At 39.8% G+C, this 26,007-nt stretch overlaps 1 protein-coding gene across 2 annotated transcripts in view; it reads right to left on the reverse strand.

The window, feature by feature from the left end:
• Positions 1-26,007, reverse strand: part of GNAL (G protein subunit alpha L) — a 181,013-nt gene that overhangs the window by 108,612 nt on the left and 46,394 nt on the right. The window contains exons 1-4 of one of the 2 annotated variants that reach the window (XM_071456904.1): positions 4,140-4,828; positions 3,753-3,825; positions 2,862-2,916; positions 2,568-2,687 (exon numbers count right to left, since the gene is read on the reverse strand). In XM_071456904.1, the coding sequence (XP_071313005.1) occupies positions 2,568-2,687; positions 2,862-2,916; positions 3,753-3,825; positions 4,140-4,278 (387 nt within the window). In that variant the 5' untranslated portion in view covers positions 4,279-4,828. Of the gene's footprint in view, positions 1-2,567; positions 2,688-2,861; positions 2,917-3,752; positions 3,826-4,139; positions 4,829-26,007 lie in introns of those variants that run through there. The other variant, XM_071456894.1, reaches the window with a different exon arrangement.

The raw sequence follows: 26,007 nt of genomic DNA on the forward strand, positions 1-26,007 counted from the left end.
AGATTGTGCCATCAGTGAAGTTTCTGTATTTCATCAGGAATCTCTCTTTAAAGACTCCTGATAAGGTGCAGTCATTTTCCCACATTTGGCATGCAATGTATCTGAAATCCATCTTCAACTAACACACATCGATTTTTATGACAAAGGTTACATGGCTAATGTCATCCAAAAAAATGACACATCCGTAATTCAAATTGCAACACTAAGGGTCTTTAACAACTCATTACCATTCATACTGTCACAAACCCTAAAGCTGCCTCTTCCCTCATTCAAAGGACAGTAACCTTTGTCACTCTACAGAATGTGCCAAAATGGGCCCCAGAACTGCCTACATCAGCATTTTTCCCTTCACAACTATTCTGAAGCAAGGATGATTAGCCCTAAAGTCCTGCATGTCTGCTGCTAAACTCTTGGTTTGGGCTCAGAAGGCCTTACTCCATGCATCAGCTTTTAATTACAGAATCAGTACTACTTAGCAGAGGATGCCTGACTGATTACTATCCAAGTATTTATTTTTATATCTGTCCTTATCCAAAAATACTAAATGGGTCAAAATTTATTTCAGCTGGAAACCTAATTTTACTTTATCATTGGCTTAAACTGGAGTAAAATCAAGCCCTGAAGCACAATAGCATTTTTTTCAATCTGCCTTGCTCACAAATCCTCCTGGAGATAAATAACATTCGAACCAAAAAAAACTTAAAAGCCCCCAAAAATCTTGACATACTTTACATTTTACAAATATTAAACCTATGAATTAAGCTGAGATGAAAACAGAAGGGAAAATATGAAAGTGACACAGAAACATATTTACTTCTAAATCAGCATTAGATTTCTCTTCTTCTTTTAAACTTGTAACAACCTCTTAAATATTTTTTTAAAATTAGGACTAATAATTGACACTATTTAAATAACAGGATGGTATTTTCAGAAAAACCTATTTAGTTAAAAACCACTTATTAATATTTTTATTTTAAACCAAAATGGACTATGAATTGAGATTTCAAATGAATTATTAATTGCTTCAAGGTCCACAGGGTCCTATTCTTTTCCCCTCCAAGAAGGTTAAATTTTCCTCTATATAAAATACCAAGCCATGAATCAAATTTGACTAGATATAACCAGCTTCTGTGAAAAAGGAGAAAATTTGAAAGCAATTATAAAATGAAAACATCTCCAGCACTATGAAAAGTCCACTTTAGCCTTTTATCCCAGAATCTCAAAAGAACATATGTACTATAGAGAACTGCAAAGTATATGTATCACCATTTTTTTTTACTCCTCTAAGGATCAAAATTCAAGACAAAAAATCCACATAAAATGAACAACAAATGCCTCAGAACTGTAATACCTGCATAACACAAATACTTCATGTCAAGCTCACATTCCATTTCTAAAGAGTTTCTCATTTTCACTAACTTACATCCACCAATTGAGCAATTATGCAATATGTGGGTGTACCATGCAGTCGTTTTTTTTAAACATCTGCATTCTGTGTTAAATTCTAACTGTACAAGATGTCTGATAATTTTTCTTTATCTTGAACCTTCAAAGTGGTAGGTTTACCAGAGGCAAAACCACACATCAGAGAATATGAGTCATATAACAAAGAAAGGACTCTTCCCCTTCTCCTCCTTGCACCCTGAAGCCATAATAACCTAAAGACACTCTACTGTAAATGGCTTCTTCGGCAGTATTGATAGCATGTACAACTCACAATCGTTTAGCCAACAAACGAAGATATTTTTAAGTCTTTACTGTATCCATAACAAATTGCTTTCAGTACCATTTTAAGGTAAATTAAAACTGTGCTACAGCAAAAATAAAATTCAGAATGTCTATGCACTTGCTTTCTTGTCATGCATAAAAAATGAAACATTCTATGCATATGCCTATAAATAATAACATAAAAAGATAAAAATAATGTACGATGCCTATGCAAGTTTATCTGAAAAGTATCTCTCATTTGTATACAAAAGATCAGCCTCCACACACAAGTCCCACATTGATCCCATATCAAATTAAAGCAACATTTACATACAAGCAAACCACTGCCCATGCCAACTACAATACATGAGGAAGCAAAGCACCTCACTTGACCACTGCTTACGCAGGTTTCCACTCTCAAGTGCAGTAAGTATGGGAAACAACACTGAGGCCAGTGTTGTTTAGTGTCTAGCCTTTTATTTCCTCTTATATCCTTTTCTGCAGGTAGACAGTAACTCCTCAGATTAACATCCTGCATCTAATTCCACGTAGGAAATCAGCTTTCAACAAAGTCTTATTTGATGTGTCAATATGTAAGATTGCATCAGAAAATTTGAACAGGACTAAATGCAGAAACAGCATTTAGAAATATTAGCAAATAAGTGCGCAACAACAAAACCTTGCACCACTAAAACAGGTGCAACCACCACAGTCTTGTAGGAAAGTTAACAGAGGTGATGCTGGCATAAGAACTTTCTATGACCATCTTCCAAGAGTAAATAACCCCAATGTTTCAGTAAATCCAAGTGAAGCAACATACTCCCCCTCGAGCAGAATAAATCAGTGGTTTCTATTCTTACCTGTGTATAGTCAAAGTCAGAAAGAGGAGCTATACTCTTGATGTAGTCCATTCGAAATTGGTTTTCTGGGTTGGCCAATGGAACGGGGGGTATTAAAGTGCTCATAGCTGAAACTATAGTCTAGAATTGGATAAAACAGAAAAACAAACACATTAATCTGGATACAGGATCAATAGAAGATAATCCAATCTGATCAGCAAAATGGGATTTCTCTCATCACAATCTTGGAAAGCATAATCCTTATAATTTCCAGTACAAACAAGCATGTAAGAACAGTATAAAGTGTGTTCTTACCACAATCGCATCTTTAACGTTTTTCCGAATATCCAGTATTTTCTGTTTCTTTTCTCTGCATTAAAACAGAAATATGAACACTTTGATTTTTTTTTCCAAAGCAGTTCAGTCACTTGCATTTAATTTTTTTTTCACTGATCGCTTGTTTATCTGCTCTTCAAACATTAAAACATACTAATAGTAAAAAAAAAGGCAAGACAAATACATTTTGCCCTTATCCATTTTCTTGCACAGTATAAAGAGCAATGCACATTCATCCCTAATATATTTTTTTAAATCATTCAATCACAGCCACATCTGCAAAGCTTCCCCTGATGGAACTGGAAGTCATTCTTTCATTTCTACAGCATGATGTAAACATGCTCTAAATTAACAACACGTAGGTGAAGGCCAACAAATATCTAAAATGAATGCTATGGATTAATAATGATTTCTGGCAGAGTTTTTAGAGAGAAAATGATGTAGCCCCACAAAACAGGAGGATTTCTAGCAAATAGGCAAAATTAGTTTCAGTTTTATGCTAACCCTAGCACCGGAAAAACAGCACACAGTGTCATCTGATTATGATTTGACATGTATTTTTATATTACAGACAGATGCAATATTTGGTTATTTGCTTCTATGTAAAAAGTAGTCGCCATGTTGTTGCTACACAGGGGCCTGTCAAGCGCTGCAGTAGCAACAGTGTAAAATACAGTAAAGGGGCCAGAAGGAGAAAATGCAAACATACAATAGCAGCAATTTCCTTATTCTCACTCCCCTCCCTCCCTCACAACAGTGTCAAGCCACCAAAACATAGGGGATGAGAGGAGAAATTTCCTAGCGTACTGTGTGTTAACCTGTTTCCAACATTTAAGGAAAAATAAGTCACAAAGTGTCAATAATTCTTACTCTGAATTAAATCCATTGACATGTAGGATTCGCATTTGTTTCACAATAGTGCTTTTTCCTGACTCACCAGCCCCTAAAAGAGAAAGAAGGAAAGGGAGAACATTGTGATACATGGTTCAGGCCGGGTGGTCAGAGAGTTTTTTTGGTTTGGTTTTTTTTTAAGGTTTTTTTTGGACGCGACAGCATCTCCCACCTCGGCAGCATTTCTGTATGTGTGCATCCATGTGGCTCAGGCGATCTGTGGACGCCTCGCTTATTGCTCAATAGAGCAGCCCACATTTTTCATGGCCAAGGCGCACGCCGCATCTCCCCTCCCGGCGGGCTGGGGCTGCTGCCCCCTGCTCGCCCCGCTCGCCCCGGCCCCCACCTCTGCCGCTTCCTCCTTACCCAGCAGCAGCAAGCGGTGTGTCGCTTTATAAGCCAGCCTCTCTTTCTGCAACTGCTTCTCTATTTTTTTGTTGGCTTCTCGCTGCGCTTTCTCATCGATACGCTGATCCTCCGTTTTGCTGTTGCCCAAACACCCCATAGCCGCTGCTCAGGGTGGATGTCAAATCGCTGCCTTCTCAGATTTAGTATTTACAAGGGGGAGGGAGCGGGGGGGAGGCAGAAGACAAGTCTTTATATCCGTGTGTGTCCCTGCGACGGTTTCTCTCCGCTTCTTCCCACCCGGCTCGCTCACATAAAATGGTCTCTGGCCGCTTTCCGATCGCAGCGGAGCTGGCTGCTTCGCTCCCCACCAGAGATGCGGAGAGCAGGCGGCAGAGGTAACCCTGCCCCGGCAGGGAGGGGGTGGGGGGAGAAAGCTGTGCAAAAATGCCTAACATGCAACGAGAGGGAGAAAAGGGCTCCTCCTGGAAACCAGCCGGGTGCCGCTCTCCGCTCTCCCTCCCCACCGCGCACACAATCCCTATATTTCTCTGTAAAGGTCTATTTTTGTCTTCCTAACTCAGCACTGCCTCTTTCTGCGAGACCAGGAAACAGCCCCGCTACCAGCCCAACGCGCAGGGAAGCCGAAGGAGAAAGGTAAAAGCCGGACGGATCTACCTGGATCCTGCGGGCCGGGGCCGGGCGGCGCCGCGGGGTCCGCGCCCCCCGCCCGCCCCGCCCCGCTCCGCCCGGCGGCCCCGGCCGCGCTGCTGCCGCCAAAACCCGGAGCTGGCACGGCCGCCGCGGGACCTGCGGCCTCCGGACCCCCGCCCGCGGCCTGCCGCAGGGGCAGCGAGCTGCGGGACGCCGCGCTCGGGGACCGGGGGGGCTTTTCCCGACCTTTCCCCGCGCTCCTCGGCGGTACTGGAAGAGCCTGGCCGCTACCGGAGAGAGGGTTGGCACTGCCGGCTGCCCAGGCTGGCACAGGTGATGGCTGCCATCGTGACCGACCTGCGGGAGCAGCGCCGGGAGCCAGCCCCTGGCACCGGCGTGTGGGAGCGGCCGGGGTCTGCCCGCGTGAACCCCGACACACAGAGCACGCATATGCACAAACACCCTGCCTCGACTGCTTAACCAACAAAATGTCCCTTGCCACACAAGTAGTCACGGCAGCACATGGGCCGTCTTTTCCCTTTGAATATTCCAAACTGCATCAGCTGAACCAGAAAATGAAGCTATCCAAACAGCTCATGATAATGTGCAATACGAACATGATAATAAGCATGTCTAATATCACTGCAACAACAAATGTCGACAAGAAACCCTATCTCCGTTCCTTCATTTGCCTCCATTTTAGATCCTAAAATGAAACTTCAAGCTAGATAACCCTATAGGTATTCCTTTTTGCTTCAAATCTCTTGCCTTGCAAACTGGCACCTCAGTGCAAAAGCAGCAGCAGTACAGCACCTGGCTCGTCCTAAACTCCTCCTGCATAGAAACCACCTGCACTGCTTAGACATGATGCATTGAGATACAAGAACACTAGAAAAAGAATGGACGTTACTCTGCAGTCCCCAAATACTTTCAGCTTTTATCTCCAAATAGTCCCCCATACTTTCAAAGATGGCTTACTGAAAAATTAATATTTTGACAGATACATACGTGTGCAAAATCCTGGTCACAACTAAAATCAAAGAGAGATTGCCATCAGCTTCAATCAAACAAAACAGTATTTTAATCTAAAATGTGTTGGAAAGTATGTAGCAAAAAGAAACTAGATTTTACAAGCAGAAGGATTTAGTTTAGCTGTTTTTGTTTTTTTTCAATGGCTCCCTCACTCAGGTGGGAAATGCTGAATCAAGTAAGAAAAACTGGTACTGTCTTAATTTGAGCACACATCAGAGGAAGGTGAAAAGGGCAGAACCCAGAAAATGAACAGGTACTGCTCAGCCTGTGGTTGGGTATGTGGAGTTTTCAGGAGACTAGGAAATTCAAGTGCCAGATATGTGGTTTTATGGTACTGCTCGATCTTGACCCTGGAAGCTGTTTTCATCTTCCCTCTTACATAGGTGGGGGGAGCTGGGCTAACACACTACAGGATTGACAGGATCTGCCAAGTCAAAATATGCATTTTTGAAGTGTTTCTGAGCTGCATTTTTAGGACAGACTGCTTTTTTTCCTATTGGCATTTTTCTGTCTGGAGAGAAAAAAAAGCAACTCAGATACAGATAGGTTTGGAAGCACAGTTCAGGGTGACTACTGGTTTTGGAGGCTGTCAGACACAGGACATATGATGAATAGCTTTTGTGAAGAGCAGTCATGTTTGCTCCCTGCCACAGCACTATGAGAGCCCAAAACTGAATGGCTTGGTTAGAAATCACTAACTGGGTCTGAATTTTCATAGTCCTTCAGTGTCAGAAGCTGTAATTTATGATGCCCAAGATGTGTGCAGCATATTCATTACCTGTATAAATACCTCAGTTTGAGACCAAGTCCCAAACCTGGCTAGTGTCAGTCAGTCTGCAGGAATCTGCCCTGTTTCTTCCCCTCCTCTCCCCAGCAATTTTCCTCTTTCATGTACTAACACTGGGATCTTTGGTGCAGACTTGTTCTCAGCTTTGAAACGGCTCAGTGCCAATAAACAGAATTTTACATGATCCTGGTATATCCTGCTTTTACCTTTCTCCAAAAGAGGGAAAGTGTTTCTCATTTCCTCTCTCCCCCTCGAAAAACCCCATGACCCCTTTGGGTCTCTTCCTCCTGAGAAAAGATCACACAGTTCAAGAATGATATGCACAAGCAACCTGTGCCCAGAAAGAACTTTTAGCTGTAATTATATTCCCAACCCTCCCCTTTGCTTTTCCCAAACACAGCGTTTATCCCAACATAATTGAACTACAAAATCCTAGAAGCAATAATAAACAAAAGAGAAATTTTCACCCCCTTTGGACACAGCTCTTTTTTTTTTCCAGAGAGAAACCATAGCTATCATATATGAATATGTCTCTTCTGCACACAGATAAATCTAAAACTCTATAAAACGTGGCAGTGGTGCTGCTTCACCAAACCAACTTCCAGTACAAATTGTCCACAGGAATAAAAACAAAACCCTGGACAAAGGAAAGAAGTCTCTTCCTGGTTTTACCCTCTCTTCTGAGGGGAAATCTTGCGGGATCCTCCTTGAGTTCCTGAAGGATGAGGTATTTCACATTGCTTCTGCCCCTTCATATCAGGCAGCACATTTATACATACATATATTTATATATGCACATTTATATATGCATATATTTATAAATATAACTACACACTGAGTGGATATCTGTGTGAAAAATGAGATTTGCCTTCTACTTTTGTGCTATTGGTGCTATTGCCTCATGAAACCAGGCAATACAGCATAAACCCTCCTGGAGGGAAACTGGAGACACCTTTACTTCCTGCTTTCCTCTCTGAGTTCCCACCTCAGGATGCACTGCTTGTGAGCTTCAGGCTGAATGTTGGGGAGCACAAGCTGCTTGCTTGAGGCCATATTTGCATTTTTGTATGGAGGAGGACTGATAGCCCAGCTGAAATCACACTGGGTGGCCACCCCCTGCCACAAAGTCAGTCTTGTTTCTTGTGCCTTGTTCTGCTTGGAGTAAGAAGGGACAAAACCCCAGAAAGAATTAATGTGGAGCTCCTACAGATGCAGCTAAAGAGACCTGCTCTGGTTGCCCCTCCAATCCAGAGCAGGACTGATGCAGAGCTTTTTCTGGAAAACACTAGGTAAAAGTGGAGAAAGTTTCTGTACAGCAACCCTGCAGACCATTTGCAGCCCATCTTCCCTTTACATGGCCTCCTTTGAGCTTTGGATCCATTTTTTAAGAAAGAACAAATGGAAAGATGGAGGTAATCAAAAACATAGGAGGGACCTAAGCCACTGGTAAAGAGATTCTTCCAGCTTGCTAGTCTTCCTGGGTCAACTTTCACAGGGATCTCTGAACTCTCTGCTGACACTACCCTCAAGTATGGGCACTGTACTAGGTGAGTAACACTGGTGCCCTGATCTCTGCTTCTCCTCACTGACCTCTCTTTTTCATGTAGCCTACTGCTGGCAAATCAGGATACGCAACTCACTAGTGGTTGAGTTTTTACTCCACCTCACATCGAACTCGGGAGGAAAAAAAAGAGAAAAATTAATTGTAACTGCATAGGCATGCAAGAAAAATAATTCTTTCTCTCTAGTCATAAATTACTGGTAAGTTTCTCTCTCTGTAGATGTCAAATATTAACACAAAAGTACAAACTCTGTGGAAGGCTACATTTGGAGTTTTATAAGATACGTGAACCAGGAACCAAAAAAAAAATATGACTCTAACTGTGTTAAAAATACTGACTAAGGGTTTAGGAAAAAACCAGCATGTACATTGCAGAGAAGTGAATATCACACTCCAAACCAAATCTAACTTTCATCCTTTTCTTTAAACCCATCACCTCAAAAAAGTCATTACAATTTTTTGAGAGGGGGTCATCTGTCTTAAGAAGCAGGATGGGAGACATGCCAGAAAAGATGAGGTATGCATTTGCACAGTGACTGTGGACCTGATCCCGAACTGCCTTCATGTCCATCGATTAAGGACAAATTCACTGATGCAGAAGAGGGTCAGGCAATGCTGACAGGCCTGGCAAAGCTCTGAATAGGTCCTTGGCTCCTTGACATGGTTGTTTTCCAAGCCATAGTGCTTTACTTGGCAGCTGCCACTGTGTAACTCACCTGACAAACCAACTTCTCCTGTGCCCACTCCTCTCCCATCTTTGTGCAGCACAGGGACCAAAAGGGAGAAAGCAGCAAAAGGGAGAAAGTAGCTGATGTGATGGAGTAGAAGGCTGTGGGCTTATGATAATAGTCTGAAGAAAAAGAAAAGTTTTTCACAGAAAAACTGCAGGCAGCAGTCCACAGAAATGACAATGATAGCCTTTAGCCCTGAGAAAGCATTTGTGAAGGGGAGGATTAGATCTAGCAGGAGCCAGATGCTCCTTGGGAAGCCTGTGTAGAAAAGCATCAGGTGAAAAGCAGATTTGCAGTATGATTACACTAAAGAAAGAAGACAATCCTCTTTGATACAAGCTAGTTATTCCTAATCCAAGCTAGTTATTCCTCATCCAAGTCCCAGAGAAAGCAGAGGGAACAGAGAACTTCTGCTATGACCATCCCATCAGCTCAGGGCTTCTCTTTAGACCCTTACTGGTAAAATAATTTCAGTGTTTATTCTTGTCTTTTCTGACTAGAAATCCCTTATCTGTGAAGAGAGACTCACATGGCATCATTCCACACAGGTCCATCTGTTGGTACCAGAGGCAGAAGCAGCTGATTGAAACTAACACGAATCCAGCAACGTCCTAATAGCATTTAAAAGACTAAGCAATCTCCTGTGGTTTAAATATTCTTACATATTACAATGAAATAACATTGTTAAACAAAATGACACAGATGCATTTGCAATAAGCAAAAGGGATAAGTTTTTGATGAATTTGCAAGACAACAGTATTATAGGATATGTTACATTTTTGGCAAAAGAAAAGGCACTTTTCTGTCAGTATCCCAGTTTATGAAGAATTTCACTTGGCTGGACACTCCAAGGGCACTTCCCCAACTTTCCTTTCCCCCCCGTCCCCCCTCCCCTTTAACAAATAATACATTCCCATTTTAAGGCAGTGGAAAATTAGTTCTGATCAGTTGTTTAGGGGAGTCATTAGAATTAAACAGATTAAAGCCAGGCAAAACATGCTAATATTGCCCTAATTTAGAAGTGAATTAATCAATAAATAAAGAAGTCAGCTAGAATTATAGCTGAAGTTACCACTTTCAGAAAAGGAGTAAAACTTATACAGGAGACATGTCCTGGATTCTCTGCAACATGCTGACTAACATCTTACACAGCTGTAACAGCAAAGCCAGATCATCTGTCTGCAGTTTGTAAAAGCTTTTGTATGTCACGTAAAATTTTGCATTTAGTAATAAATGCTCAGGTCAACCATCAGGATCTCACTAGCTGGACAGGAACAAAAAACTTGAAGGAAAACAAACTTGTGAGACACTGAAGATCCGTGTGATGTGCCTTAACCTCACCTTTAACTCCAAGGCACACCTCCGAGCAGGACTCTCACAGTCACTGCCTCCACCCCAACATTCTGCTGAGCCAGATTTTCTCTACATTTACCCCAAACACATCTGACCTGTGATCTCCTTGTATTGCCCCTCTCTCTTGATTTAAACTTAGAGATACTTTTTAGTTTCTTCTCAGTTGTTTTAACTTCTCTGCTCAAGAAATTAAGTTTTAGCCACCCCAAAAATGGTTGATTTTCCAAAAAAGAAAAAGGAAGTACATGTTTAAAAAGTTATGCTCTAATTCCTGTGAGTGCCTGAATCGTTAGTGGTATCTCTCCACAGAAAATTCTTACAAATATAGAAAATCACTGCCTACAACTACCTTAGCATGAAGTGGGGAATTCTGTAACTGGTTCTTAACCCTGTTTAAGGATCCCAACATGCAATTACACACAAGAGCAGTCATTAAAAATTCACTCCAGGAAATAATGTTCCCAGTAAGTTGGTAGCCTCGTGCACTCACAACCTGATTTACATAAATAATATTTACCACAGAAATACAGCTTTTGCTTGACTGCATGACTAGTGAATCCAGATAAAATATCAAAACTTACTGAATAAACAACAACCTAGTATTTTTCTCCTTATGCATCTAATTTTTTAAACTATATATCTGCTCGTAACAAATACCTGTTGAGTCATGTTCTGCTTGGCTTTTTGTGATGTTAGATCTTAAGTTTCCTATAAGTATTTCTAGGGTATATTTGTACAAAGCCGATGATCTCTGGATTAAATAGCTTTCACATATTTGCTCATAATTGAAGAGACATGGCTTGTTGACCCACGTGGTCTTTTCCACAACAAGGTTTATGTTACAATTAAACTTTAGGCTTTCATGACATGAATTTATTTATTTCTCTGGAGAGAGAAAATGGTCAATATGAAGACTAAGCAGATACATTACATTATTTAGACATACACTATTCCATTTGCATACCTATGTGGCAGAGGGGGAAATACAATCTTCAAGTGTGATAATCTCCTGGAAAGTAAGTCTATTTTTTTCTCTTTTTCTACTGTTTACTTACTCACTTTATTCACTGCTAGTCTCAAATACTGTTCTGACAGAATGAGTTCATGAAATTCAAACCCATATGATTTTACTGATCTTATTTTTACTAAAACCCAAAAGTTTTTTCTAGCATCTACTGGGCTGCTTGTATAACATGGACTAGATTCTTTGGAGCAAATATTTCTCACAGGATCATTTCACTTGGGGTGAAAGGTGATAAAAGCATTCGTGCACGAAGGAGAAGGGGGAAAGGTTGAAAAGTCCACAGAACTTGCAGACATTTTGGAACAAGCCATTTAATAAGTTACTGAGGAATCAGTATTTTCTCACATACTTTGGGAAAGAAATAGTTTGTTTTTATAATAAAAATGCACAATGTGAGAAAATTTCCTAAACTACGGTAACATTTTCACTGGGTTTAAGTTTTCACACTTGTTAACAATGGTGCCACGTTTCTGTACAATCGGCATGATTGTAGGCTTAGTTTTGGTTGTTTTTTGGTTTGGGTTTTTCTAGTTTGTTGGTTTGTTTGTTTTTTAAGGAGACCCATTCTAGCTTGATGCCTCACAACCCCCTTAAAATTTTAAATTCTAATGCCCCAATGATGCAGCACAATGCTATGCAGAACTACCACAGCAGTGTCTGAGGTTAGGAATAGCACAAGTGCAAAAGGGGTTTAATCCAGCAATTTCAGCTAATGCAGCTGCTCAGACACTGCACTGTATGTTTTAAAACATTGAGAAGGTTTTAGAAAGCTTATAGCTGCTTGGAATATTTAACAATTTACAACAACATTTACATCGTCAACCAATTTGCCTACCAATCCTAAAACATTTAAAGGGCTTTAAGCCTACCCATATGCAGACTCCTCCTGCTCAGAAACAGCTACACACAATCTGCCACCCACATCACTAAACACAATGACAAGATTATGCTTCCATGTCTTTGCAGCCTATTCTTCACAATATGCAAATCTTCAGGAACTGCATTTCTGATCCCAATGCAACAGCACAAAAGCTATTGTCGTAAGAAATGGTTTAACCTGTCAGCAACACTGTCACCACAATTACTGCCACTAATAAAGATATGATCATAATCTGCCACTTAAGGATCATTAGATACATTATGACTATTGTATTCTATTACATAGTTCTTTCACATGGACACTAATTGAGAACACTTGATTTAAATAAAATCAAGCACTATACATTTTCATTGACAAATCTGTTTTTAACCTTTAGACAGCGTAGGGTGCTGCTTGCTGATGTAGGGAAAACCAGCTATTAAAAAGGCTAACCCTGCAAAATGTTTATCAGAAATACAAACCACTGTAACACTGTATACAAAGAGGAGAGCTTGGAAGAAGCACACAAGGATGCTCTGTCTGAACATGCAAATGACTTACATTATGCTAGGTTAAAACTCCTCAGTACCATTCACATGCTTGTGGTCCATGCAACAATTTACAGTGTGTTTGGGAATGGACAGCTGTATGTTCAGAAAGATTCAAGGTTTGTGTCTGTAAAAGGCACAGAGTGCAAGACAGAAATTTATTCAATGTAATTATTTTCATATAATTTTATTGAGGCTGCAGAAACTATGAAAAAAATAGCAAATGCCTAAACATGAGCTGTATATTCATCTCAGATGCAGCTCTTCTGATTGTGTCATAGAGTCCTCCCCTCTGAAAGCTTAATTTCTCAAAATATTTCATCTCCTAATGACCATGAGCTGTCAGAGTGACCATGAAAACAAATCAAAACTAAACAAGGATATGCCCTCTCCACCTCGCCAAAATGAGGCCCAAAACATATCAAACAAGGTATTCCTCACAAAGAGAAAAATATTAACATTGTAGGAATTTGTGGAAAACACAATCAATATGGGTCATCTCCCCTGAAGATAAAGGAACACAAATTGGCAGAGGTACAGAGAAGAGGGATGAAGAAGGCTAAACTGGATGGCTGGTATCAGAGACTAGGAGGAGCAGGATTTATCAGACCTGGTATCACTGTGTTTGCCTGTGATGACAGGTGAAGCACACAGCACACCATGGCTTCCCTTGCTATCCTGGGCACAAGGGCTGCAGCTTCCTACTACAGCAGGAACACTGCAAAGGGCTGTTGCAGGCATTGTTGCATCCACATCTGTGGGTCAGGACCACTGGTTTAGCCTTACAGAAATCAAAAGGCATGTTGCTGCTTTCCAGAGAAGTACCAGAGAGCTTTCCCATGACTAGAGAAAAAGATTTAACATATTCCAAACTGAACTGTTTCACCTAATTTAATAATTCTGGCTTGAGATGCTGCAAGCCATGTGTAAATAAACAGAAAAAGAAATTAGTTTCCAGTTGCCAAAAGAGCCTGGATCTGGTAAGAGCATGACTGGAGAAAACATCACCCAATTCCAGCTCAGAGACTAGTGCAACTGTCTCAGGGGAGAGAGGGCACCTGGGCATCCCTTTCATCATGCTTCCACTTTATCATGGTGAGCTGCTGTTTCTGCTGTGGAAGTCCAATCCAGCAGAGGGAAAGGAGGCAGAAGATGGCAGGCATCCACACACCTTTTGGAGCCTGTTCCTTCTATTGTGTCAGCAAACAATAGCCTCCTGCTAATCTGTGAATCTCCTCAGGCTCCCTTCATGCCTTTACCATACTGCTTCCCCAGCCCCAGTTACCTTCTCTGCTATTTACAGCTCTCTGGAACAGTCAGATTACTTCTCTGTATGCCCTGCAAGAAGGTAAGTTGAAAAGAGCAAAAGATGTCACTGAGTCAAGTGCCCACATTTTCCAGTTTAACTTGGATACTTTCCATATGCTATCTCTGAAATTTTATGTGATTTGCAGCATGAGCCAATGGCTGTCTTCTGTTAACTGCACAGAGCATGCAGCCAAAGATTAACAAAAAACTTGTGCTGTGGCAAAATACTTCCAGTACTGCCAAAATCTGTGTTTCTTAGTAATTTCAATTGCCTATGGAATCCTGAATTAGTGTTAGTATACAATGGACAATTTATGGCATGCTGTTGCCATGAACCTGTTGAATGGGTATGGAGCCATGAGCAACCTGGTCTAGTGGGATGTGTCCCTTCCCCTGGCATGGGGGTTGGAACTAGATGGTCTTTAAGGTCCCTTCCAACCTAAACCATTCTATGATTCTTTTCTGTGCCTTTCTGGAAAATACTGAGTGAATAGATTGCACTTCAAAAATTCAAAATATCAACAGACAAAAAAATACAAACACTACATAACTATTAAAGTTTGGCTTGTTTTTAGTTGTACGATCAGATTTTAAGAAATAAATCTTAGCAGATAATTGTTCTAACTGTTATTGAAACCATGATGGTAACTTACAAAGTCATGCTTTATACTGAAAAATACTCCAGAAGTATTTGGATTACTTAAAAACTAAACAAACCAATGCCATATTATCCATATATAATACAAAAAAAATTGTAATTTTTCTACAGCTTCCTCTATTCTAAGTGTACACTATGGTGTTTTTTTAATATAAATTTTTTATTTACCTGGCACTTGAAAATCTTGACCCCAGATTTAAATATTTTTGTTACATATTCCAAGTTTATGCTTGGAATCTGTTCACTTGATCATTTTGGGGTTAACAATGATAAGCAGAGAAAATTGTGCTGTGGGCCATACAGAAAATTTTCTATAATCATGAACAGTGATGTTACATGATGTTACATTCACTGAGAGTTAAAACCCTGCACATTATGCAAAACCCTACCATCAGTAACAATTTTAAGCAACTGCAGCACAAAGAGCTGAATCTTATAGTAATCAAATGTGGGGTGCAATGCCACAACTAAAATCATTCTGACACAAATTTTTAAAATCTAATTACAAAAAAATATTAGATTATTATCTGATCAATCCCTCCCTTGAAATGCCTTTTTCTCTTCCCAAACTATAAATGGATTCAAGGTAAGTTCATCTAGAGATCTAACAATTAGTGCCCAGAAATCACTGTGAAATGGAAGTAAAGGTTACTAGCAGGAAATACAGCTGAGCAACTGCATTGCATGGCAGCAAGCCAAAATTAGTGAATTCTCATTGATGTGTAAATAACTTGGAAAGCAAAGGTGCAGAGCTGGTGACCAGTCAAACTTGCTGGTCACCAGCAAGTGACAGAGCTTTTGCATACAGTTTAACAACTCTGCTGCTGATTAATCATTTTTAGTGGTATTAATGAATCCCCTTTTTTCTTAAGAATTAATGCTAATACATTTTAATGCTTTTCTTCACTTAAAAGGAATAGTTCTTTCAATACAGTGCTGTACAGTTTAGTCCATAAGGCATCCAATGACCTCAAGCAATGAGAAAATCCATATGAGCAAGCAATTCATACCTTCAACATGTCATGAAAACAGCAACAACTTCTGTGATACTTCTTGAAGATGGAAGAAGAAAAATGCTTCAACTGTAAACTACTCTGTATCTATTCACTACAGGGATTGTGACAATACATTATCCTCTGCATTATTTTTTTTGTATTTTAAATTCCTCCCCCTCTAAATTCTACCACAACTGCAAGCTAGGACAATTTGAATAAAATGCCTTATGTGTACTGATGCTAGTACGTATGAAAATTAGCATTTACCTATCAACCCACTGAGGCAAGCCTGAATTTCCCTTAAAATAAAAATGATAAGCAAGCAGCATATCAGAGCTTCCCTCTTCTCCATGTAGAATTATGCAATTAAAAGCCTAAGGTAATAGGTATGTTATGTACACACACACAAATTTTCTGTCTCTTGGTATGAAGTTACTTCTCCATTTAGTGATATAATCCAATTCATCAACTTTTTCAGGGGCTCTCCACCATCCAAATGTGGACGGTGTTCACCTTTACTGGCTGAGTTTCTGTGGAGTCTGATGAAACTGCCTTGAGATCCAAGGCCTATAAAGACTACCTTACTTCAGAATTTTTTTCCTCCAAATGATCAAACCTTTCATCAAAATGCAAGATAAGGAATACTCAAAATCTGTACATATTTCTATAAAGTGAACAAAATCATGCATATGCCTAAATTAAACTGCTCTAGATAAACACCTGCTTGAAACTTTAAAAGGATCACTGTAGAGTGCTGCAATGAAGTTATAATGGACATTATGAAATTTAGCCATCATTCTGCAGGTATACCCCTATTTGTGTTGCATTTTTGATATTTTTATTTTTGAGCTCTTTTTCACTATTGATGCCAACTTCCACAACTTGTATTAAAGAGCTGTCTATATCTACCCATTTATGAAGCAGGCATACATGTCCTCAAAAATCCTGAGAGGCAAAATACAGACAGACCTTTAAATCAAGAGCAGGCAAACTTATGATAAAACAGCACTTTCCAACATGAAAGTTTGCAGAATCTGCTAATATGTTCAATTTACTGGAATCCATCTGAAAATGCCACAGGTTTTGTCATACAGTTTCAGTGTGCAAGGCGGACCTTGCTCTTTGATACTCCCTTTCTGGGGGGAAGAGGGTGGCAGGAGAAGAAAGATCTGTATTTTCCATACAAAAATGCCAGAAGACTTAGGTTCAAGTTACTCAAAGTCAATCTACGTTGAGCAAGACAAGTTACACTGCAAAACGAGAGCCCAGTGATTTGATGAGCTACATGAAGAAGCTGTTCCCTCACTGGGCTGCATGCCAGTTTTAATCTTTAGCTCCTGACAGGTCAGACAGCCCAAATAAGAATTATTTCAGATGTTTTGAGAGGCATGGCAGAGCTGGGCACACAGAACAATTTTCCTTTGAGCTTGAAAAATCTGCAGCAAACACAATTCAGTGCCATAGCTCACAAAACCTGCACAGACACCAGTGGGGGTTCGTATAACTTTCCACAGCAACCCAGAGAAAGTGCTGATAGGAACACAGCTTGTTTCATTTCAGACAACAGCTAGGCAAGGTCAGGCAGCTGGAGCAAACTGAATACATCCTGGTCTACAATGACTGTCATACCACTGACATTTTTATCAAGATAGCTATCTTTAGAATAGGAAGTAAGTGCATTAAGCAATACCACCTTCCTTTTCTTTCTGTGCCCTGATCTTCCTTACTTGCTTTCCAAGTCTAATTGTCAGGACTAACCTATCATTTTATGAACAATTACATTCTCTAATTATTAGAGGTGCCTTCTTTGATAAATTTCTTTCTTCCCCCTTGCCCCCCCAAACCACCCCTCTGCTCTGTACTCTCTGGTTTGGGGCCTCTTCAGTACCTGCCCTCCATCCACTGCAACAATCAACACCAGCAGCTTCAGTTTTGCAGGGAATCATACAGATGATTTCAAAAAGTTCTGTGAGAACCCAAAACCATCATAAAAGAATGGTATAAACTTTTAAACCCCCTCCCTCTGACTTTTCATGCTTATAAGAGCTGTCAGCAGCAGTCTCTTTTCTTTTTTGATACAGATGATACACATTTCAGAAGATTGCACTGAATATGTAATGACATAAAGATAAGAGCTAGCCCTTTGAAACTCTTCTTCCTGATTTATAGGGCATAAAAACCTCTCTCAAAAGAAGCAGTAAGACTCCTGTTTCCTGAAAAACTCCTGCTCACAGACCAGTATGTAAAATTCGGAAGTCCCACCCCATTTCTCAGTGCCTCTTTTAAGCAGCAGATTAGGTTTTGAATGATCTTGAACAACAAAAAACCAGACACACCCTACCCTTAAATATACTTTTCAAGAAAAACTTGATTAAAGCTGGTGAGGGAAGAACTTGGGACATTGTGATCAGAAACAAAGGCATAAACTGTGCAGGCATGATGTTAATAGAACATGTTGTAAGGTATCTACTGTTCCTGAAAAATCAGATGTGAAAACATGGAAAGCTAAGCATGTTCATTTTTCCCCCCCACAAACAAATATATATTAACTTAAAAAACTTTGTCCACTGTTCAGCACCTTATCTGTATCTTAGCAGCAATGATAATCAGGATGTTTCAGTTGAAGTACTGAACAAATAACCTTCAACCTAAAGCTGAAGGCCATGTGACCAACCCTAGAGACATATTTACATTGTTATTTTTAAAATGCACTTTATGTCATATATTTCATTACAAACCTTTCGATTCCAAGTGTGCAATAGGGAAATAAATTAAACATAATAAACATGACTTATGGAGATGACCTCAGAGTTAGAGCATAGGAGGGACTTGGCTATGGAACAAACAACTTCTGGAGATGTTCCAGGACTACAAACTCCCTTTTTTTCAATTAGATGATCTAACAGACCCCGTGATGATCCAGCACAACAAACAAATTGTCTGAGGACATGCCAAGTAGTAAAAACAGTAAAACATGATTTTTGCCTCTTAGCACTAGGAATTCACTCTCATTAAAAGGGGGCTCTTCTGCAAAAAAAATCCAGTACTGTAGTACACAGCACCGTGTTTCACACTTATGATTATAAGAAGATCCTCTTGTTCTAAGAAACTGAAAAAGTTTGCTGCAGGACATTAAGAGGTTTAACAGAGGGACTACCCGTCATCAACACAGGGCAGTGGTTAGCAGGCTTCCAAGTAGTCCCACTTCAGACAGTTTGAAACCAAAATCAAAGCAAAATCAACTCCTAAACAGGATTATCTAAAGACTCATCACTGTGTAAAAATAGCTCATGTGTTTGATGCTCAGTCATGAAAACACTTTACAGTAACCTGAAAATAAAAAAGGTGTACATATACACACACATAAACACTTTTCTGATGATAATCACACACATGTAGAATTTAAAATAATAAAAGATATCGAGCACAGACATAAACTAAAAGGTGAAAGGAACCCACAAGAGATGTAACTCATGAAAGAAACAAGAGCAGTTTCATAGTGAGAAAGCAGTGCTATAGGGGCCTTAGCTGGCTGCTTGTCTCCAGGCAGTTGTGCCCCAGTGCACAACTCAGGTGTTTGGAGCACATTTTCCCCCGCTCGCTTTCTCGGCTGAAAAGCTAATGAAGTCTCAACAAACAGACTTAAGTTCAAACATCATTAATTCTGCTATTAAGGTATATCACTAAGAGGTTCTCCCACTTATATAGTTATGAAGTGCCTGGCAACAAGGACATTTATAAATAATTTCTCTAAAGAAGAAAAGACTGACCTGAATTTTATTGCAGATCACTAGCTGTGCCATTCTTTACAGTTTCAAGGCCCAGAACAGTAGCAAGAAGATGACAGATTCCTCCAAATTCATGCAAAAAAGGCTGCTGCCAAAATGGCATCAACTAATTTGCTACAGATTCATAACACAAAATATCTCAATCATTCTTTTAAAGCATTACTTATGATAAAAATTAACAAGGGCCTTCAGACCAGAGCAACATCAGGCTCTGAAGATGTCTTAAAAGCAAAGGTTTCAGTGAAGCCATACTAATAAGGGTAGGGTTGCTGAACTGCAGGCAAAGCACATCAAGGAGGTGTCTCCTCTAAAAGTCTAGTTCAAGACATCAGATGGCACCAGCCTTGAAGCCCTCCCTTCTCTTCCCCTACATGGGAGCAAGGAGTGAACCAGAAAGGACCTGTTCCAATCACAACTTCTGTGCTGCTCTTCCCCTTCTTCCTTCACAGTGACTCCACTACCACACATCTTATGGGTCCAAAAGTATTCCTCCCCCATATGTTTGGCATGCTTTGGTTAGAGGACAGCAAGCTGTTACACATCTCCTACACATCACAGGACCAAAAGCATCTAGTATGAGATAGATGCAAGAGTCTGCATTTTGGCCAAAGAGGACATGTGCTTGGTTGTTTGATGGGGAAGGATTACACTGTCCAAGACTCTTCCACAGACACCTCAGGACATGTGGTCTGCTCCAGCTGGAAGACGAGCATCAGCATTCATAGCAGTGTGCATTTCTGAGGAACACATGAAAGAGGCTTCAAGCTGTAGATTAATGTAGACATTAAAAAAACTGGGATCTCAAATTGCATGCAATGTTTTTGTTTTCTTGTTCAATTTTCCCCTGCTTGAAAGCAATTTCTTCAGTTATAATAGTAAAGCTGAATACCATGGAAAGAACTGAAGAGCAAGCAGCAAATAATGCTCTAAAGTGCCACTAGTGTTGTCCATTGTCCTGCCATCAATGCATCCATCTCTCACAAATCTGCACAGTGTACCTGTCATCAATGTTCCTGCCAACATGCTGCACCTCTCAGAGTTTATCCTTTATCTCCAGTGTCACCTGAGTGTCCAATGATGACAATGATTTGGCAAACTCAAGACCTGCCAGGTAGGTACAGACTTCTCTTCTTTAAGAACATAAATGTGGTTCATGAAATTGTTTTGAATTTAGTCAAGTCTTCTGCAAAGTGTTCTTCTGTGGCTAAAAAAGCCCAAATGCCCCAAATGAACAAAGATGGCAATTTTCTCAACCAACGTTCAGCTAAAAACCAGGTTATGACCAACTGCTCCTGGTGACTTCCTTTCAAACAAAAGCACATTAAAAAGCATGAGAATGCAGAAGGGGAAAGAACTGATGGTGATGCAGGGGATTTTCAGAGGAAAATTAAGGCATCATATGAAGAATCTCATGCAGACCCGAGGAAGACAAGTTAATGTAAACAGAGACTCATTAATACACTGATCACAGAATCATGGAATCATTAAGGTTGGAAAAGACCCCTAAAATCATCAAGCCCAATCTTTGACTAATCACCACCTTTTCAACTAGACCACAGTGCTAAGTGCCACGTCCAGTTGTTTCTTGAACACTTCCAGGGTTGGTGAGTCCACAAGAACCTAATCATCCTTTCTGTGAAAAAGATTCTTCCTCATTTCCATCCTGGACCTCCCCTGGCACAGCTTGTGTCCTCTTGCCCTGCTCCTGATGAAGTGCATTTTTCTCTCCCATCTCTTTTTAAGACATAGCTAGCCCACCTAAAAATTTATCTTGAATCTCTATTTGCAGTACTTAGTAAATTACGCAATTCTGACTAAGATCTGAATTAGAAAAGATGAGAGGTAAATTAGGTCATAAGAAGACAACCAACATTCCAATCAATCAAGGTTTCATAATTTAAAAAAATGAAACCATTCATCAGCCACCAGATTTTTTTCTCAATCTCTGAAGAGTATGTGACAACCATTGAGGTTGGAGGTGGCAGAATTTTTCCTAGATGCCTCCTGATTCCATTTAATAATTTATTTCAACATTCTTTTGATCCCCTCTCCCAAAATAGTCTCTACAAATACCATCTCTATGAGCTCTAGTACTGACATGAAAGAAAGTCTCCAAACTTTCTCAATCTGTGGATGCATCTGTATTGAATTTTAAACTACTGACATTTTAAGAGGGATTTCTAATGTATTTACTGATTCTTTGTTTCAGCTCTCACTTGTGTGTTACTCAAGAGCACTGATATGAAGGCAACTGTTAATATGCATTTAAGGCAACATTTTACTAAAAAAGCTTTGGTAAGTAAGTAGATATGGGTGGCGTGGAGGGAGGTTTAATGCAACACATCAAGAAGAACAGAAACTGGAGAAATTTCACCTGAGCAGACGTCAGAACTGTATTAACTGGGGAAGATGTGCAACAAGGGAGATGCTGAACAAGCAGAAGTGGGAACACTGTTTTGAGAGAGTAGCTGAAATGCCATTTGCCACATATGTTAAAGTTAAAATTCTGCAAGTGATGATTAGCATAGATAAACAAGCCTGAGATCTGCCCAAAGCAAACCTGTGAAGAGCTGTAAAAAGCAAATGGAGCTCTTGAAGGAAGAGTTTAATATGGGATTACAGGTATTTGAACTGCTTTTGGACACTCGAAAGAGAAAATCTGTGACTATAAAAAACAAACAAAAAACCCCAACAAGCACAAGTATACGACTACATGTCTCAAAAGCAAAAAAGAGAAGTCCTTATTTTCTGTAACTGTGCCAAAATATAAGCTTTCCAATGACAAAAATGCAGAAATCTTCCAGCTGATACCCCTAGCTTGGTCCCTTTCCAAGTTCCTCAGCCTTTTCTAGATTTGTGTAGCCAAAATATCTCCTTTGCCTACTGACAGATATATAAAGATATAAAACTTTCTCATACATCCCTTGTTAACACAGATAAACAGACAACACATTAATATAATGAGAATACTCTGACAGTCTCCCTGTCACTGTTTCAGTGCTTAGCTGACCCCTCCAAATAAAACTTGTGAAAGGCCTTTGAAACAGGAAGAAAATTGTCTGCTGATTGTCTTTACTTCACTACTCCCCAAACACTTTCAAAGAATTCTAGAAAATGAGTGAGACACTATTTCCCTTTGCAGAAACTGTGCCACTAAGACGAGCCCTTATCTCTTACAGAGGAGCAGACCAGCACATCCGAGCTAGAATCTGTTTGTGTTTATTGCTTAACCAGAAAGAACAAAGCATCATTAAGTCAATTACACTAAGAGAAACTTTCGAGATTGTTCTTAGTTAGAACTAAGACTGCTTCTGCACACTTAGCAGCTGCCAACCCCCCCAGAATGAAAATGCCTCCTCACTGTCTCCCCAAAATAAAATTTCCACAGTAATATGTAAACAGATAATGTAATTCTATGTAAAAGGGTTTCAACAGATCAGAAAACAAAGCAAAATATATGAACTGTTTAGGATTGCTCTGAAGTTTGGTACATTTATGGGGACAGGGGCAAGGGGTAGGAGAGGAAACGGGTAACATTCATGTTCTCAACTTGAGCACCTGTAAATAAATGCATATTTAAATCTGAGATACAGATAAATTTTTCTTCACCCTCACCACATTAGCTTTTCTAAATGTTGCTATTTTTTTCCTGCAATACAAAGGTGACTGTTCCAACCACGGCGTAGACTCTGAAAACGTTCTCTGTCTCAACACTTTCCCCTGGATTTAGAGTAAACCATTCACTGTACAGTCAAAAAAGCAAAGGGAACACCAGATTTCAAGGCCAAATGTTAGCCCAGGCACATGTTTTATGCTTAAAAGACAGTGTCTCTGAAAAAATTATATATCCAAATTAATTTCTAGCTGATTAGTTTTCACTTGAGGAGAGAGGATGGAAAAGACAGGCTAGGCGCTGAATTTAAACTGCGCTCCAACGGTATCAGTTTATGCAACATGAGTGGCAGAAAACTGAAAAATTGTAAGAAAAATGCTACAACTGGCATTTGTATGCTTTTGTTTTGAATAAATGTTAGCAGAATTCTTAAGAATCAAACTTATTTTTAAAAGAGGAACTTCATACATGAATGCATGATTGCAGGAACTGGAAAATTAAAGATAAAGTAAAGAGCTAATAAGAAAAGGGGATTAAAGCTGTAGTGAAAAAATGATGGGAATAAAAAGGTGTTGCTCAGTAGCAGCAAAATTTAGTGCAGGTGGAGAGAAGAAAGGAGAAGAGAGAAGATCCTTATCCAGATGCAGAGAATCCAGATGACAAAGAAAATAATATAGGTATTTGACAGAAAAGGAATATTAGTGGGAGGAATGCTTGTCAGCTCCATACTCCCTTCCCTTGAATTCAAGATTGGAGTAACCCTTTCCTTTAAGTTTCCTTTTAAGTTTGTTTGAGATCACCTCCCCTGCTCTTCAAATGTGAGTGTCATACTCCTTATGTAAAACCAGGAGAGAGAGCAGAGCTTGTAGCTGTGGTGGGGAGAGGGAATATAAGCAATTTGGCTATTCTTTAGAAAAGCTTTAACCATTATGTAGTTTTAACTTCTTCCCTGACCAATGTGTCTCACGATCTAGGGCAATTCCAAAGTAAATCCTGGTGCTAGAGTCCTGGTACTCTGGGACTACAAATATAAATGCTGTCAATATGTACTGAGTTCTTCCCTGTAGAATGAAACACCTGACAAATTCCACAGTTTCTTCACTCCTATGCCACTAACAATAACTGTTCACTAACGTCTCATTAAGCCTACAAACCACCATCACCTCCCCTTCACAGCTGACAGATTTATGAAATCACATCTTTCTCATAACATATTCATGATCTTCTGCATCACATTACAATTCCAGCTCTGCCAACATATTCCAGTTGTTCCCTACACCATTCAGTAGGGCTGGAGGGTGGCTGCAGTGTTCTCACAAAACTGTCCAAACTGCTGCTGGCACTTATTAGGGACAGAGCAAAGGTAGCATGTGTACGTGTCCCACGTGTTTCTCAGTGAATTTTATAAAACTCACCACTCTGGAAAACCATGAACTATCCTCACAAGTCCTCTGAATGCTCCACATCTGGACTGCAAATTCTGGGCTATAGCTCCTAACATGTAGCACATCTTCCCATTACAGCTGCCAGATGAGAAGGAGGTGCCAAGTCTTGAGATCTGTTTGTATTACAGATATCTAAAATATTCTAACCCGTAATTTGCAAAGTGACCCCAAAGAGGCAAGATCTGATTTGGATGGAGAACATCACATGTACTAAATGTATGAATATCAACTTGGTATGAACTAAATTAAGGATGTATCAATTCCAACTGCATATGCATGTATTCTTTCTGTTAAATTTGTTTGTTGCAGTTTAAGAGTTTTGCTATTTGAGCAAACAATGTGGTTATTTTCTTCCACATTAGCAGCCCATGAATTCCTAATACAGTACTTTGAATAGAATTCTTGTTCCCACTATTTGCCTGAATTCCATAAATACAATGTATTGCACAAATTAGAAATTGTACATATAGAAATATGATGTATTACATAAATCAGTAAATTATCCAGCTAGGAGCACTAGTGAACCAGCAGAGATGATGCTTTAAATCACCAGTGTTTCAATGGTTCAGAAGATTGCTCTGAGAACTGCCTTCTGGAAACCTTGGCATTTTGATGTGGGGGCAGGAGGAGAAGATGTGTAAGTATGAGGGGAGAAGAAGGAGGTTAAACTCAGGAATGAAAAGAAATAAAATAAGTAATGCAAAGGCTTTGCCTATTGAAAATTCTGTGCAGGTTTTGGGAGGGAGAGGATGTTCATCCCAAACAAAATCCAGCAATTATATCCTCCTCAGTTTTCACCTCTCTGAGTGAACACTTTTTCTTCTGCTTCTGCTATCAAATACAAGCCACACACTAACCCTGCCACATTTCAGCAGTGAGCAATATCAATATTGCTCCAAAAATTCCTCAATATCCCTCCAAAAAGTTTTGTGATCCCATATTGCCTTGAAACAGTATTTTAATATTTATGATAAAATCAGACCTACTCTTAGAAAAGCACATGGAATAAGTTCTACAATCTATTCTTAAGCAAGGAAATATTGATGCTCTGCTCAATATTGCAAAATGAGGAAAGTAATGCCAAGATGGTGCCTTGAGTATAAATTGGAATCACACTATTTAACTGGACGAATAAAAGCTTGGAGATGAGCTGAAATTTCTGACAAAGTTTAGTTCAATCCCAGCCAGAAAAGCCTCAAGCAACTCCACTGTCCTGAATTGTTTTAGCTTTTCTAAACAAATCAGAACAGCAAGTGCCATTGGAGTCATAAACAGACTTCCTATTTAAAATGCTCAACTTTAAGGCTATTGACCACATTCCCTCCCTTCCTGTCCCAATTTAAACTTGGCTTTCACAGCTCCTGCTGAAACCTGAGGTGAGCCAACTTTGAATCAAATTTAGTTTTGTCTGCTTTTAATTTGATTGGACTGGCTTTCAAAACAAATAAAGCAAACTCTCACAACTCTGGGATTTCAAGTTACTGAACTTCTTTTGAATAATCTCCCCCTTTTTATCCTAATATTACCCCTTAT

Source organism: Agelaius tricolor, unplaced genomic scaffold, assembly GCF_023055355.1.
Source record: "Agelaius tricolor isolate 1412-34295 unplaced genomic scaffold, bAgeTri1.0.p SCAF_2, whole genome shotgun sequence".
NCBI classification, from domain to species: domain Eukaryota; kingdom Metazoa; phylum Chordata; class Aves; order Passeriformes; family Icteridae; genus Agelaius; species Agelaius tricolor.